The sequence below is a fragment of the Cervus elaphus genome, chromosome 13, assembly GCF_910594005.1.
Source record: "Cervus elaphus chromosome 13, mCerEla1.1, whole genome shotgun sequence".
NCBI lineage: Eukaryota > Metazoa > Chordata > Mammalia > Artiodactyla > Cervidae > Cervus > Cervus elaphus.
Window position 1 is genome coordinate 66,503,105 of NC_057827.1, and position 16,117 is coordinate 66,519,221.

The window sequence follows — 16,117 nt, forward strand, 5'->3', positions numbered from 1 at the left end:
ACATGAGAGACGCAGGTTTGATCCTTGGGTTGGGAAGATCCCATGGAGTAAGGCATGGCAACCCACTCCAGTATTCTTGTCTGGAGAATCCCATGGACAGAGGAGCCTGGTGGACTACAGTCCATGGTGTGGCAAAGAGTCGGACACAACTGAGTGACTGACACTTTCGCGTGACAGCTTGCATGCTAAGTCGCTTCAGTCATGTCTGACTCTTTGCCACCCCGTGGACTGTAGCCCGCCAGGCTCCTCTGTCCATGGCACTCTCCAGGCAAGAATACTGGAGTGGGTTGCCATTCCCTTCTCCAGGGTTTGTTCCCAACCCAGGGGATCCAAACTGGGTCTCCCGCACTGCAGGCAGATTCTCTACCGTCTGAGCCACCAGGGAAGCCCTACTGTCATGGCAGAGAACTTTGATGAAACTGTTCATCTTCAGCTTATGTCACATTTCCCCAATTTGATCAAGGTGCTGCAGAGCCAGAAATGGTACTTTTTACTTTAGTCTCAGCCTATCTCATGGGGCAAGCCCTGCACATACTTGCAGCATGTGTTCAATAACTATTATTAAAGTTGATTTGTCTGTTTTCAGTGTTTGCTCTTTGCTATGATAATATTAACAGCAATGACTATAGAAATCCTAAACTACCTAGGGAATTTGGGATGGACATGTACACACTGCTGTATTTAAAATGGATAGCCATCAAGGACCTACTGTGTAGCGCATGGAACTCTGCTCAGTGTTATATGGCAGCCTGGGTGGGAGGGGCGTTTGGGGGAGAATGGACACATGAATACGTATGACTGAGTTCCTTCGCTGTTCATCCGAAACTATCACAACATTGTTAATCGGCTATACCCCAATACAAAATAAAAAGTTAAAAAACATAAAGCAATACGAACAAGTGAAAAAATACTGAACTACCATTTGTGTTGAGCACCCATTTGCCATCATCCTATTTGATATTTCGTATACATTAACCTCTGACCTCACAAGAACTTCAGAAGACAGGTTATGGTGATATTCCTGGAGTGGTCAAGTCGTTGGCCAAGGTCACGCAGTTCAGAAGTGCCAGACCCAGGAGCTGAGCCCTGCTGAGTTTGAATCCCAGGTCAGTGTCCTCTCAGAAGCCCCAGCACCCAGACAGTCCAGTGCAGGTAACCCTGATCATTATCTTTTCCAAGAACCAGTCTTCTGAACTGTGTTCAGACCTTGACAGAATGCCAGGAGGCTGGACTTGCAGCCCCAGGAAGGTCTGTGGCTGGCAGAGGACACACAGTGTCTTCTAAAGCAGCTGGCCAGCTGAGACATCTGCCCTGAGGTCCTCGCACCACTGTGGGGCTGGTCCTGCCTCACGATAAATCCTGTCCACCCGCTCACACACAGCATCATCACCATCGGAGGGATCGTTACCGATACTGAGATAAAGGGACATCCTGCCCGCCCTGTGTAAATAGATCCCCAGGTCTTCCTGAGGAAATGAGCAGTGCCACAGCCAGTAGTTCTAGTTAAAAACTCAAGAGGTAATAATACAGAGAATATCATCTTTTTCCAAGCTTCCCCTAACACACCCCAAAGTGCAGTGATGCTTGAAAGAATGCAAAAACTTTGAAAACCGATCAAGCTGCCCTCTTGTTAACACCATTTTAATGACCTCTGTAGACGAACTTTAGAGGCCTTGGAATGAAGATTACTTAAATAAATAACCTGTGAAGGTTTCATGTGGGCCGGATTCCCAATCTCATGAGGTTTTCTTTGATGGAGTTCAGACGCGCTCGCCCATCCTGTGCTGGGCCATGCACAGAGGTTGGGAGTGGTTTGTGTTGGTTAAACCGGGCTTGGGGTTTTGTTTCTCATTATGCTAATCCGCTTGGCCCCAGCTGAACTGGCATGGTAAGTCGTTTGAACAACACTGGCCTTTTCTGTGCACAAGGTTAAGAACTTCAGGCAGCTGCCCCTGCTGCCAAGAAGCCCGAGTCTGATCTCGAGGGTCATTGCCCACAGGAGCAGAAGACAGTCCACAGCAGGCGAAAGCGGTGGTGCTGGCAGGATCTATAAGCTCCGGGATTGTATGGCCTGGGGAGAACTTCAGCCAGTCTCACAAATGGAGGTCCTCTCAGGCAGATCAGACATTTAAGTTTTTAATCACTTGAATTTGAAGGCAGATACGGAGGTTCTTGGGCTTCCTTGGCCGTTCAGATGGTAAAGAATCCACCGGTAGTGCGGGAGACCTGAGTTCGATCCCCAGGCTGGGAAGATCCCCTGGAGAAGGGAACATCTACCCACTCCAGTATTTTGGCCTGGAGAATTCCATGGACAGAGGAGCCTGGCGGGCTGAAGTCCATAGGGTCACACAGAGTTGGACACGACTAAAGCGACTTAGCACGCATGCATGCACATAGCACAGACAGGCCACCGGAATGCTGTTTTGCATCATAAATGTTGATAATATAGAGCAGCAGCTATATAATCTTATAGCTGCCTATCTTACACACTGGATTGTATGATATTGATTATAAGACACAAGGTTGAACGATAGAGCCTGACTCATTCCTGTCCAGGACTGTGCTGGCCAGCACATTCTGTGTGTTCAGGTCCCACTAATGGATGTGGCACCCTCCTCAAAGCTGCCGTCCACTTGGACAACCCAAAAAATATGATTCTATAAGCAGATTGGGGGCTTCCCTGATAGCTCAGTTGGCAAAGAATCTACCTGCAATGTGGGAGACCTGGGTTCTATCCCTGGGTTGGGAAGATCCCCTGGAGAAGGGAAAGGCTACTCACCCCAGTATTGTGGCCTGAAGATTTCTATGGACTGTATAGTCCATGAGGTCGCAAAGAATCAGACACGACTGAGCGACTTTCACTTTTCATAAGCAGATTTTTTAAGACTTAGAAAACACGTTATTAATCAAACACTAATATCTAATGAATTTCTCAGTGCTGTTTTGTATCATGATATTCAATCAGAAATGAAGAGACAGAGTTTGAGGATCACCCCCACCTCTAGCTTTTTTCATTTGGGGATTTCCCTGCTCTCTCCAGTGTTCACAGCTTTCAGACTTCATTTTTTTATTTTTTAAGGACAAAAAGACTGCAGGTTTTTCCACATATGTCTTCACCCACCTGTGTGTTTACTGCTTAGCCCAGGGCTAAAGATCATGAAAAAGGGAGTTGGGTTTTTTTATAGTTCCGCATCTGCCCTCCACCAAGCGAGTGCAAACTCCCACCGGAGTCTGTGTGCTTGTGTCCGCGCTCCAGTACTTCTTCTGTTACTTGTATGATTTGTAGGCTTAACAGTGCCTTTCTGCAGGGAGTGCTGTCCAAGAGAAGTCGTCATACCCAGAAGCAGAAGAGATTCATGATGCTTACATGTGAGTCAGGAGACATAAACAGTAAGCAAACAAACAAGGTGATTATAGTTCTTGGTGATGCTATGAAAGAAAGAAATAAGATGGATGTGACTTCCTCGGCGGTCCAGTGATAAAGATTGCACGCTTCCGCTGCAAGTGTGATCCCTGATCAGGGAATTACCATCTGCAAACTGCGTGCCTGTGTGCTAAGTCATTTCATTCGTATCCCATTCTTTGTGACCCTGTGGACTGAAGCTCACCAGGCTCCTCTGTACATAAAGTGAAAGTCAGTCAGTTGTGTCCGACTCTTTGCGACCCCATGGACTATACCATCCATGAAATTCTCTAGGCCAGAATACTGGAGTGGGTAGCCTTTCCCTTCTCCAGGGGATCTTCCCAACCCAGGGATCAAACCCGGGTCTCGGATTCTTTACCAGCTGAGTCACCAGGGCATGGCATGTCCAGAAGAAAAGAAAAGAAACAAGGTGAATGTGACTGAAAAGAACAACTTTAGGGAAGGTTATTAGCCAGATTCTCTGAAAAACTCCCATTTGAATTGAGACTGAAAGAACAGAACTTGGTCATGAAAAAACCTGATTGAGAAATGTTTCAGGCAAAGGCAACAGCAGATACAAATCCTTAAAGTAAGAGAGAAAGGATAGTTTGACTGGAACTCAGAAACAGAAGGGAAGAAGGGTGTGAGATGAGTTGGAGGGCCCTGATGGACCTTGCTAAGGAATTATGAGGTAGCGATTCTAGACAAAACTATGATGACTCTAACTGTAAGCGTATGTTTGCGAACAGATTTGGGCACTCCTGTCGTCAAGGCTGTATATTGTCACCCTGCTTATTTAACTTATATGCAGAGTACATCATGCAAAATGCTGGGCTGAATGAAGCACAAGCTGGAATCAAGATTGCCGGGAGAAATATCAATAACCTCAAATGTGCGGATGATACCACCCTTATGACAGAAAGCAAAGAGGAACTGAAGAGCCTCTTGATGAAAGTGAAAGAGGAGAGTGAAAAAGTTGGCTTAAAACTCAACGATCAAAAAATTAAGATCATGGCATCCAGTCCCATCACTTCATAGCAAATAGATGGGAAACAATGGAAACACAGACAGACTTTGTTTTCTTGGGCTCCAAAATCACTGCAGATGGTGACTGCAGCCATGAAATTAAAAGTTGCTTGCTCCTTGGAAGAAAAGCTATGACCAACCTAGACAGCATGTTAAAAAGCAGAGACGTTACTTTGCCGACAAAGGTCCATATAGTCAAAGCTATGGTTTTTCCAGTAGTTATGTATGGATGTGAGAGCTGGACCATAAAGAAAGCTGAGCACTGAAGAATTGATGCTTTTGAACTGTGGTGTTGGAGAAGATTCTTGAGAGTCCCTTGGACTGCAAGGAGATCCAGCCAGTCCATCTTGAAGGAAATCAGTCCTGAATATTCACTGGGAGAACTGATGCTGAAGCTGAAGCTCCAATACTTTGAGCACCTGATGCGAAGAGCCAATCATTGGAAAGGACCCTGATGCTGGGAAAGATTGAAGGCAGGAGGAGAAGTGGGTGACAGAGGATGAGATGGTTGGATGGCATCACCAACTCAATGGACATGAGTTTGAGCAAGCACCAGAAGTTGGTGATGGACAGGGAAGCCTCGTGTGTTGCAGTCCACGGGGTCACAAAGAGTCAGACACGACTGAGCAACTGAACTGAACTGATGGTTTTGTCAGGTCTGTTCTTGTTTAGTTGCTAAGTTGTGTTGTCTGACTCTTTGTGACCGCATGGACTGCAGCCTGCCAGGCTCCTCTGTCCATGGGATTTCCCAGGCAAGAATACTGGAGTGTGTTTTCATTTCCATCTAAGGGGATCTTCCCAACCCAGTGATCAAACCTGCACCTCCTGGCAGGCAGATTCTTTACCATTGAGCCACCTGGGAAGCCTCTCTGTCAGATTAGCCCATCCTTTAAAGTCTTGACTGGTGGGTACTGTGGCCCTGTGATCATCACACGGACCTGTCAGTAGCATCATTGGAACAAAAGCCAGAGGCTGGGCAGCAGATTTCCGCCACGTGTGGGAAGTTGTACTAGACGTATGCTGATATCCACTCTACTTCTAGGGTTCTCTAACACCATGCAAAGAAAATGGCCCGGCTCTAGAAAAATATCGTGGCAATTAAAATCACAGTTTTAAAAATATGAAAAGCACAAACCTAGAGAATGAAAAGACCGTAGCAGAATGAAGCACTGTAGTCCCTTGTAGATTTCACACAAGTCTGCCAAGGTCTCTGATGGTGGTGGTTTAGTTGCTCAGTTGTGTCTGATTCTTTGTGACACCACGGACTGTATCCCACCAGGCTCCTCTGTCCATGGGATTTTCCAGGCAAGAATATTGGAGTGGGTTGCCATTTCCTCCTCCAGGGGATCTTCCTGACCCAAGGATTGAAGCCAGGTCTCCTGCACTCAGGTGGGTCTCCTGCACTGCAGGCAGATTCTGTACCGACTGAGCCACCAGGGAAGCCATGGTCTCTAGTTTTTAAATATCATGGTGTGATGGCAACGTGCCGGTGTGTGTCTGTTGGCCTGATTTCCCTGGGCAGCAGTTGAGACTAATTTGTGACTTTTTTCCTTGGTCCAGATGACAGCGCTTCTGCTGCCAGCAGCATGGAGGTGACAGACCGCATCGCCTCCCTGGAGCAGCGAGTCCAGATGCAGGAGGACGACATCCAGCTGCTCAAGTCGGCTCTCGCCGATGTGGTTCGGAGGCTGAACATCACCGAGGAGCAGCAGGCGGTGCTCAACAGGAAAGGACCGACCAAAGGTGTGCGTTGCAGGTGCACGGGAGCGACAGCGGGCTCGGCGGTGGTGCATTTCGCTTTTTCCTCATTTTAAGTATTCTTTTCTAAAACGTCGAAGTGCGGTTGATTTACAGTGTTGTGGTAGTCCCAGGTGTACAACAAAGTGCTTCAGTTACACACATACATGCGTGCGCGCTAAGTTGCTTCAGTTGTGTCCGACTCCTTGTGACCCATGGACTGTAGCCCGCCAGGCTCCTCTGTCTGTGGGGTTCTCCAGGGAAGAATACTGGAGTGGGTTGTCATTTCCTTCTACAGTAATCTTCCCGACCCAGGGATCAAATCCCCGTCTGCTGCGTTGGCAGGCGGGCTCTTTGCCACTAGCGATACGTATGCATGTATCTATTCTTTTTACATATACATGTAAATATACATGTATCAGACTCTTTTCCCTTTATGTGTGTGTGTGCTCAGTCGCTCAGTTGCGTCTGACTCTTTGCGATCCCATGAACTGTAGCCAGCCACGCTCCTCTGTCCTGGAATTTTCCAGGCACAGATAGTGGAGCAGGTTGCTATTTCCTTCTCCAGGTGATCTTCCCGACCCAGGGATAGAACCTGGGTCTCCTGCCTTGGCAGGCAGATGCTTTACTGGTACATCACCTGGGAAGCCCTTATGGGTTGTCACAAAATATTGAGTATAGTTCTCTGACTGTATGTACAGTAGGTCCTTGTCGGTTTTCTATTTTATATACAGATGAGATGGTTAGATAGCATCACCAACTCGACGGAAATGAATTTGAGCAAACTCCAGGAGATAGTGGAGGACAGAGGAGCCTGGTGTGCTGCAGTCCATGGGGTCACAAAGAGTTGGACACGACTTAACAACTGAACAACAACAAGAAGTTGTATACGTTAATCTCAACCGCCTAATTTATCCCTCTCTCTCCTTTCCGCTTTAGTAATCATAAGTTTGTTTTCTATGTCTATGTGTCTATTTCTGTTTTGTAAATAAATTCATTTGTGTTTTTTTTTTTTTATTCCACATATAAGTGATAGCCTGTGGCATTGGTCTTTCTCTGTCTGACTTACTTCACTTCATATGATCATCTCTAGATTCATCCATGGTGCTGCAAGTGGCATAATTTCATCCTTTTTATGGCTGGGTAATACTCCATTGTATATGATGTGCCACATCTTCTTTATCCACTCCTCTGTTGATGAACATTTAGGTTGCTTCACTGTCTTGGCTATTGTACATAGTGCTGCTCCTGGCACTGGGGTGCATGTATCTTTTTGAATTATCATTTTCTCTGGACATATGCCCAGGAGTGGGATTGTAGGATCCCATGGTGGCTCATGGCAGATTCTTGCTCCAGGAGATATGTTGCTCTCTTAATATTGACAGAGAATCCAAGCTTAGAACAATAGTGAAGCAATCGTAGAATTGTTGAAATCATCCCACGAAGTGTGACGGTTTCTTTTGGCTGGACATTGGTGACTGGTAGCCGACATTGGTGAGTTATAGCTGACATTGGTGAATTGTAGTTGACATTGGTGAGTTGTAGCCGACATTGGTGAGTTGTAGCCGACTGGTGAGTTGTAGCCGACTGGTGAGTTGTAGCCGACATTGATGAGTTGTAGCCGACATTGGTGAGTTGTGGCCAACATTGGTGAGTTGTGGCCAATGTTGGTGAATTGTAGCCGACATTGGTGAGTTATAGCCAATGTTGGTGACTTGTAGCCGACATTGGTGAGTTGTAGCCAATGTTGGTGAGTTGTAGCCAACGTTGGTGAATTATAGCTGACACTGGTGAGTTACAGCTAACATTGGTGAGTTGTAGACAACATTGGTGAATTGCAGTAGACATTGGTGACTAGTAGCTGACGTTGGTGACTTCACCATCATTGGTGACTTGTGGCCGACATTGGTGCGTTGTGGCCGACGCTGGTGAGTTGTGGCCGACATTGGTGAGTTGTAGCCAACATTGGTGAGTTGTAGCTGACATTGGTGAGTTGTGGCCAACGTTGGTGAGTTGTCGCCGACATTGGTGAATTGCAGTAGACTTCAGTGACTAGTAGCTGATGTTGGCGACTTGTCACCGACGTTGGTGAGTTGTAGCCAATGTGGGTGACTTGTAGCCGACTTTGGTGAATTGTAGCCGAGGTGTACACAGTTGTAGATGATCAGTAAATGCAAGTTGAGTCAAGGAAGAAATGTCCACAGTGGACCGGAAAACAGTTTATTAAGACTGGGATAGAGAGAGCTTGCAGAACCGAAACCACACACGAGTCCTTGGCCCCTGTGGAGGCCGTGCCTCCTGGATACTTTCAGGGACTCTCGTCTGTCTGCCCTCAGTTTACACTGTTGTCCAGTTCAGCACAGCAAACACTTCTGATCAGGGGCCAAGAGGGGGCAGGCCCCTCCCTGACATGCTTAGAACCTGAAGCTTATTACTAACTTCCCCTCCTTCTTTGCTCATAAGCTCCTAGTAAGGCAAAACCTCCTGGTTTTTCTTTAAATCCCTTTTTCTTTTTCTAGTAGAACATAGCCTGTGACAGAGTTCTATACCTATAAATAGTGGATTTCTGGCACATTTAAATCACCATTTCATCCCCCAGTGGTGCCTGGGTACAAAATAGAAAGCAATATTTGTGTGTTAAGTAATTCTGTAGTGACCCTCTTCTTACAGTTGTAGAAATAAAATGCCTCGTAAAAGCTTCTCTCCTGCTAGTTAGAACCCTGGCATCTGATTTCAGCCAACATGCGTTACTCATCTTTGGCCAGAACCGCTTTTCCTCATGGCTAACTCTTGCAAACGGAATTCATCTTGGCTGTCAAATTCCTTTGGTTAAGCCCTTTTAAGTCTGCAGCATGTAAATGTCCCTTTAAAATTAACTTTCTTATTTTGTTGGGATTTAAGAAATCATTTCACAGTTGCCATCTTTTCCTTGGAGTCAGGAGAGGGTACTATCTTGATGTTGCATCTGTTCATTTCTTCTCTGGCCTGGATACATTTTCACATGTCTGTGGAAAGCAATCTCTTTTCCCTGTCCTTCAGGGTAATTATCACCAGCTCCATGTGAGATATACATATTGGGAGATGCCTACATTGTGAATAATCCCTTTAAATAATCTTTTTCTCCTAAATTACAAAGCGATTAGGGTATTTTAAATAGAAACCAGGTTATTCTAGGTATTCTTGACCTACGCAGCTTTCCAAAAATAAATCTGATGACTACTGTATCCTAAAGGGTACATTTGGAGTCGTTGCTTTATATACAACTTCAGGCTTCTAAAACTTCTATTTTTAGAAAAGGAGGGGGAAATAAAGGGGCCTGTCCAGGAGTTTTCTTTTCTTGATTAAGAGTAAAGTTTGAGTTTTGGAAACTTCTTTTTTGTTGTTTTTCATACTTAGATTGGATGTTTCTTTATAGCATTCTTTTCGAAAATGAAAATAAACCAAAGCACGATTAAGTCACACCAAGAAATAGAAAAAAGGTCATAAGAGAGCTGGTGAGTGGCATGGCCTGAATGCAGAGGGCTGTGGTGTTCCCTCTTTGACATGCACATATAGGATGGTGGGAGAGGAGGGGAGAAGCGGAAGTGATCCCATCGGAAGCTCCGAGTCGCTGCTTCTCTTTCAGAGCTTGCAGTGTTGGCATGCCGAGTACCCCCCTACCTGGAGCTGGCACGCCACAGCTGTGGCTTAGTTGGGGGATGCTTAGACAGGACAGCTTTGAGACAAACCTCCTTTGGGTCTTTGAAGGCCACGTCATTACTATCACGTGCTGTTCTTTGGGTTTGCCACCCTCAGACTGGGCACATGGTGTTCTGATTTTTAGATATTAAGCGATTTTCCCTCCAAGGTGAGTTGTCAGAAGCTTAGGGCTCAGTGTCTTAAGCTTCTGGTGCGCAGTGTTGAGCTGTTTGCCAAGTGACGGGGATGACTAGGCCGCAAAGAAAGAGGCCACCTGGTCAGACAGGGAGCCTCTGGTGGGGCTCAGCTCAGAAGAAGGGCGTGGTGAGTGCCGTGACCGTCCGACAGCCATTCTAAAACGTCAGACCGCAGCGTCCACTCACTGGCCTCAGTATTGCCGGGGAGACCGTGAATAATAACCCATCCTTTTCATGACGGGTGTGTGTGTGTGTGTGTGTGTGTGTGTGTGTGTGTGTGTGCGCACACGCGCGCTCAATCAAGTCTGACTCTTTGCGACCCCATGGACTGTAGTAGCCTACCAGTCTCCTCTGTCCATGGACTTTTCCAGGCAAGAATACTGGGGTGGGTTGCCATTTCCTCCTCCAGGAGATCTTCCCGACTCGGGGATTGAACCCCGGTCTCCTGCGTCTCCTGCATCGGCAGGTGAATTCTTTACCACTGAGCCACCTGAGAAGCCTCTTTCACGACAGTACTTCACTCACTTGAAGAAAGTTTATCCTGATGTCTAAGCTTTGACTTACTTTATCATTCTTCACGTGACTTAATTCATACCCCAATGAGAACTGCAGTCTCGTGAAAGTAACTCACTAACAGAAAAGTCCAGGGCCTCCTGAGACAAAGGAAAGTTGCAGCCAACCCTAGACAGATAGCTTATAGAGAGCTGAGTCTTAGGCTCTACTTTTCCTTGGTAACCTTCCCCTACCCCCAGGACTGGTGTTTTGTGCTAATTTAACATCTCTTCTTAACCCTGGGTCTTAGGATTGCTGTCCTCCTTTTTGTTTGCTTATGTTATTTAAAAAAAATAAAACACATGAAGAACTTGTTCCCATGTCATGTCATGCGTCTCAACTGTAGAGAACCTCAGCTTTGTTCAGGTGGGATTAACTTTCAAAGGTCCTTCCCTGGTGGTCCAGTGGTTAAGAATTCACCTTCCAATGCAAGGGACATGGGTTCAAATCCCGGTCAGGGAACTAAGATCCCACATTCCACAGAGCAACTAAGACCGCACCTCATTACTGAGCCGGCACTCCAAAGTCCATGCACCACAACTAGATATCCACACACTGTAACCAGGGTCCCACAGGATACAAGGAGGATCCTGAATGCTGCAACTCAGACCCAATGTAGCCAAGTAAACAAAAAAACTTTCAGTTAGGATTTGTTGTTCTTGTGCATTTGCCGTGCGTCTGACTCTTTGTGACCCCATGGACTGCAGCACACCAGGCTTCCCTGTCCTTCACCATCTCCCAGAGCTTGTTCAAACTCATGTCCATTGAGTCAGTGATGCCATCCAACCATCTCATCCTCTGTCACTCCCTTCTCCTGCCTTCAATCTTTCCCAACATCAGGGTCTTTTAAAGTGAGTCGGCTCTTTGCATCAGGTGACCAAAGTATATTGGAGCTTCAGCTTCAACGTCAGCCCTTCGGATGAACATTCAGGGTTGATTTCCTTTAGGGTTGATGGGTTTAAACTCCTTGCTGTCCAAGGGACTGGGAAGATTTGGAATGTTTTAATTATGCTGAGCTTGGGTTATCATAAAGTGGGGAGAAGAGAATCAAATAGTTTCTGGAGGCCGATATTCTTAAAATTCTTGCTAATATGAAAGTTTTTTAAATATTGTGGTTGGACTGGGGGCACAGAGTGCAGTGAACAGACACCATTATACTGCTCTTCTGGGTATAGACATAGAAAAATGCATGTGAATAAGGGAATTCCTTACAGAATACAAGTATTGGAGAAAAATTGTATAGAAAACAACAGCAAAAAAAAAAAAAAAAAGAAAAGAAAACAATAGCAAAAGCAACCACTAGGGACATGACCAGAAAACTGTGGCACCTCATGTGAGGGAAAGCTTTGTAATCTTCAAAGATGCTTCTGTTTTAGGTAACAGCATGGGAGATGTTTGTGTATTATATTAAAAGGCAGAATCAGTATATCCAACTGGATATGTTGTATTTTCCAACTAAACAGACAAAATCTATACAAAGAAGAGTGAAGTGTACCAAGAGTTATCTTTTTTTTTTTTTTCCCCTCTGAGTGATGTGGTAATGATTTTTTTTTTCCTTTTTATACTTTTATACTAAATGTTCTTTGGTGTACACTCCTTAATAAGCAGAAGGAATTTATGCTTTAAAAATGACTCCTTTCTTCCTGCCAAAGGTGATCTTTAGTGCACAAGGTCAGCAACAGGGCTCAGAGCAAATGTCTGGAGGCTGGAGCTTGCTCACGTGTGTTCTCAAGAAGACAAGCAATGTGCTTTGGAGTTAAATTCATAATAGATCCACTGCTGACATGCACGACTAATTTCCATTTCAGTTCTAGTGAAGTGTTATAGGATTTAATGTAAAATGTAGGTTGAAATCTAGTTGTCCCTTGTATGAGAGGATTGTCTGCTTTTTTATACATTAACCAACAAGAGTTCTTATTTCTCATTTTAAATTTTGCTTGGCAGTTCAGACTGTCATTTGACAGCTTAACTTTTTAAAAACCTGAATACACCTTCTTCAGACTTTTCTGATCTTTATATTAATAGTCCCATTAATCAACAGATCAGAGAGTAAATCACTATAAGCAGAAACCATCTGCTGGAGGCGCTGACAAGCAAGACAGTTCTGTTAATCTGGGACATCAAAACCTCGTCTCAGAACTTAGTCTTTGCGAGTACTGTTGAAAGCAAACTGCAGGTCATCCTTAAGTAGCTTCTGCTACATTAACACTTACCCCTGATATTCACTATAATACCTGAGACTACCGTTTGTTAACTGGATGGTGTTGGCCTTTGCAGTAGGTATTTTGGATATATTAATTCATGTCACTTCTCCACAGCCCTTTGAGGTGGGTATTATTGTTCCTGTTTTACAGATGAGAAGGTAGCCTCTAGGAGACTGGATAATTTGCCCCACACAAATTGTCCATCTGGTTTGGGAAAATCTGGAACTTGACCCCTGTAGGCCTGGCTCCACTTACGTTCTTTCAGTCATCCGTGTTGCTTGGATGTACACGCCTCTTAGCAGTATTATTTAAATTAGCATTATTCAAATCAAACCAGATATTTAAGAAATGAATAACTATGTGAGTTGAAATGAGAGTTCTTCTTTCAAGGTTTAATTTGCAAAGTATCCCAAATACAGTAAATCATATTCAGCATATAATTGTGTAAAATATTGTATTATAGTCTTTTCACTATAAATTTTATTAGAGAGATGTAACTAACAAATTAAAAAATTTTAAGTTCTTTGCAGTGAATGAAATCAATGCATATTTAACTTAGTTTTTTTATCCTGGTTAGCCAAAATTAGCAATTTTCCCCTCTCTCATCTACTGTGCTTTTTCCTTATCTTTCTCCTTACAAATTGGTTAATTACAGAAAATAACGTGTGCTTTCTTTTAGACAGAACATGCTATAGTTTCTTCCATTTTCCTCTGTAATTGCCTTTGCCAGTTTAAATAGACATTCATTAGTGATTTGTAGAAAAGACTTGATAGATATGGAGGAGAAAATGGCAGCCCACTCTAGTATTCTTGCCTGGAGAATCCCACAGACAGAGGAGGCTGATGGGCTACAGTCCATGGGACTGCAAGGAGTTGGACACGGCTGAGCGACTGAGCACTTGGTAGATATATTCAGTTTTTAAGAGACTGAGAAAGATTGTTTTTAAACTTTGTATTATGAATACATTCAAATGCATATAAAAGTAGAAAGAAATGGGCATATGCCATCCCTGTTTTACAAACAGGCCTTGTGCATATGGCATTTTTATTTCTCCAGTATATCTTTAGGATAGGTTCCTGGAAGTGGGATTGCTGGATCCAAGGATAAATGCATCTGTAATATTGCTTGGAATTAGTGATAAGGCTCTTACCCAGCACATGAGTAATTACCTACTTTGTCTTACAATTTAGCAAAAGCAGGTCACCTTTTCTGATTCCAAATATAGACATCTTTTCAATTTTGAAGTAGAAAGTTAGGAATTCTGGGTTCATAATGGTAAGTTGTGTTAAACTTTGAATTTCTACATATAATCACATACATAGTCATGCTTTTCATAATTAAATTTATTTTGAAACCTAATGGAATGTTTCATTTATCAAATGTTGCACATTTGATAAGTTGTTATTATTTTTTATTGAGTTTTAATGTGATGTAAATTAAAAGGGTGATAGATTTCATTTTCTTGGGGCTCCAAAATCTCTATGGACGGTGAGTGACTGTAGCCATGAAATTAAAAGATGCTTGCTCCTTGGAAGGAAAGCTATGACCAACCTAGATAGCATATTAAAAAGCAGAGATATCACTTTGCTGACAAAGATCCATATAGTCAAAGCTATGGTTTTTCCGGTAGTCACGTACAGATGTGAGAGTTGGGCCATAAAGAAAGCTGAGCACCAAAGAACTGATGCTTTTGAACTGTGGTGTTGGAGAAGACTCTTGAGAGTCCCTTGGACTGCAAGGAGATCCAACCAGTCCATCCTAAAGGAAATCAGTCCTGAGTATTCATTGGAAGGACTGATGCTGAAGCTGAAATTCCAACACTGGCTACCTGATGTAAAGAACCGACTCTGGAAAAGACGCCGATGCTAGAAACAACTGAAAGCGGGAAGAGAAGAGGGCAACAAAGGATGAGATGGTTAGCATCACCCGTTCAGTAGACATGAATTTGAGCAAACGCCGGGAGATAGTGGACAGAAGAGCCTGGCGTGCTGCAGTCCATGAGGTTGCAATGAATTGGACACGGCTTAATAACTTAACAACAACAACAGTTAAAAGGGTATCTTGATCATAAGATTATAACAATATCATAATAACAAACATTAGTAGATTTGACTACCTATGCTTGGAAAGTCTGTGTTTACATCAGCTATAGTTTTGAAAATATATTGTCAAAGATAGTATTTCATGAAAGTCTGGGTATTCCAATCCTCCCATTTCGAATGATGAAAACTTTTTCATTTCAAGCATACTTGTGAATGCTTTAGACCTGAGATTCTGAATACCTTTGTTACAGATTTTCAGTTCCCACAGTCTGGAGTCATTTTGTAGGGAAGTTGACTCAAGGGTAGTTTTTGGGGAGCTTATATGAAGTAGTATGCACGCAGACAGGTCATAAACACTCTGTATGTGACTGCGTCTGCTCGCTGCAGAGCCTGTCCACTTCAGCCTGCTGGCTCCTCTCCTTCACTTCCAGTGGGTTAGTGGGTCTAAGAGAACTTACACAGCATGGTAAAGTCACATAGAAACTCAGGTGTTTCTTTCCTGAGGGTCCTAGATTTCAGAGCAGGACGAATGACCCTTCGAGCATTTGTGAAGTCTTTACCGTATGGACTAGGGAAGCAGGTCCCAGGGGGTCTTGCCTGCGGTCACACTGCCAACTTGGGACACTCTGGACCTCACACCCTGGCCCCCGTCTTCCAGACCTGATCTCCTTCTGTCCTCTCCTCCCACCACTCAACCTGGGTACCAGTGAAAGAGTGACTGTTTGGGCGATGAGAACTGTCTGGGGGTCTTCCTCGCCCTCTGCCTGTGTGTGCAGGATACAGAGTGGACACTCACTGGACCTTCATCTGCCTCAGGCAGCTTTGATCATAACTGAAATCCTGCATTTAGTTCTTCTCACACAGCATTCAGGATGCTAGGTTGCACCCTGGTATCCAAACTAGAGCATTTCATCATCTCGGTGCAGCCAAGGGACTGTTTGTCTATGTTTTGCCCCTAAAAACAATTAAATATATATGTGTGTACATGCTCAGTCATGTCTGACTCTTTGCAGTCCCATGGACTGTAGCCCACCAGGCTCCTCTGTCCTTGGGATTTCCCAGGCCAGAATACCAGAGTGGGTTGTCATTTCCTACTCCAGGGGATCTTTCCAACCCAGAGATCGAACCTGGGTCTCTTGTGTCTCCTGCATTGGCAGGTGGATGTTTTACCACTGTACTACCTGGAAATAATTATTTTTTAAAAAGCTTTCCTGAACCAGAAGAATGTCTCCTATCTCAGTGTCATCTCGAAGCCAGCAATCCATTTATCTTAGCAT

The 16,117-nt window shown here is 44.3% G+C and overlaps 1 protein-coding gene across 5 annotated transcripts in view; it reads left to right on the top strand.

Annotated features, from left to right (window-relative positions):
* Positions 1 to 16,117, top strand: part of EML1 (EMAP like 1) — a 196,883-nt gene that overhangs the window by 107,918 nt on the left and 72,848 nt on the right. For all 5 annotated transcript variants that reach the window (XM_043921463.1, XM_043921461.1, XM_043921462.1 and 2 more), the window contains exon 2: positions 5,990 to 6,172. In XM_043921463.1, coding sequence (XP_043777398.1) covers positions 5,990 to 6,172 — 183 coding nt within the window. The remainder of the gene's footprint in view (positions 1 to 5,989; positions 6,173 to 16,117) is intronic.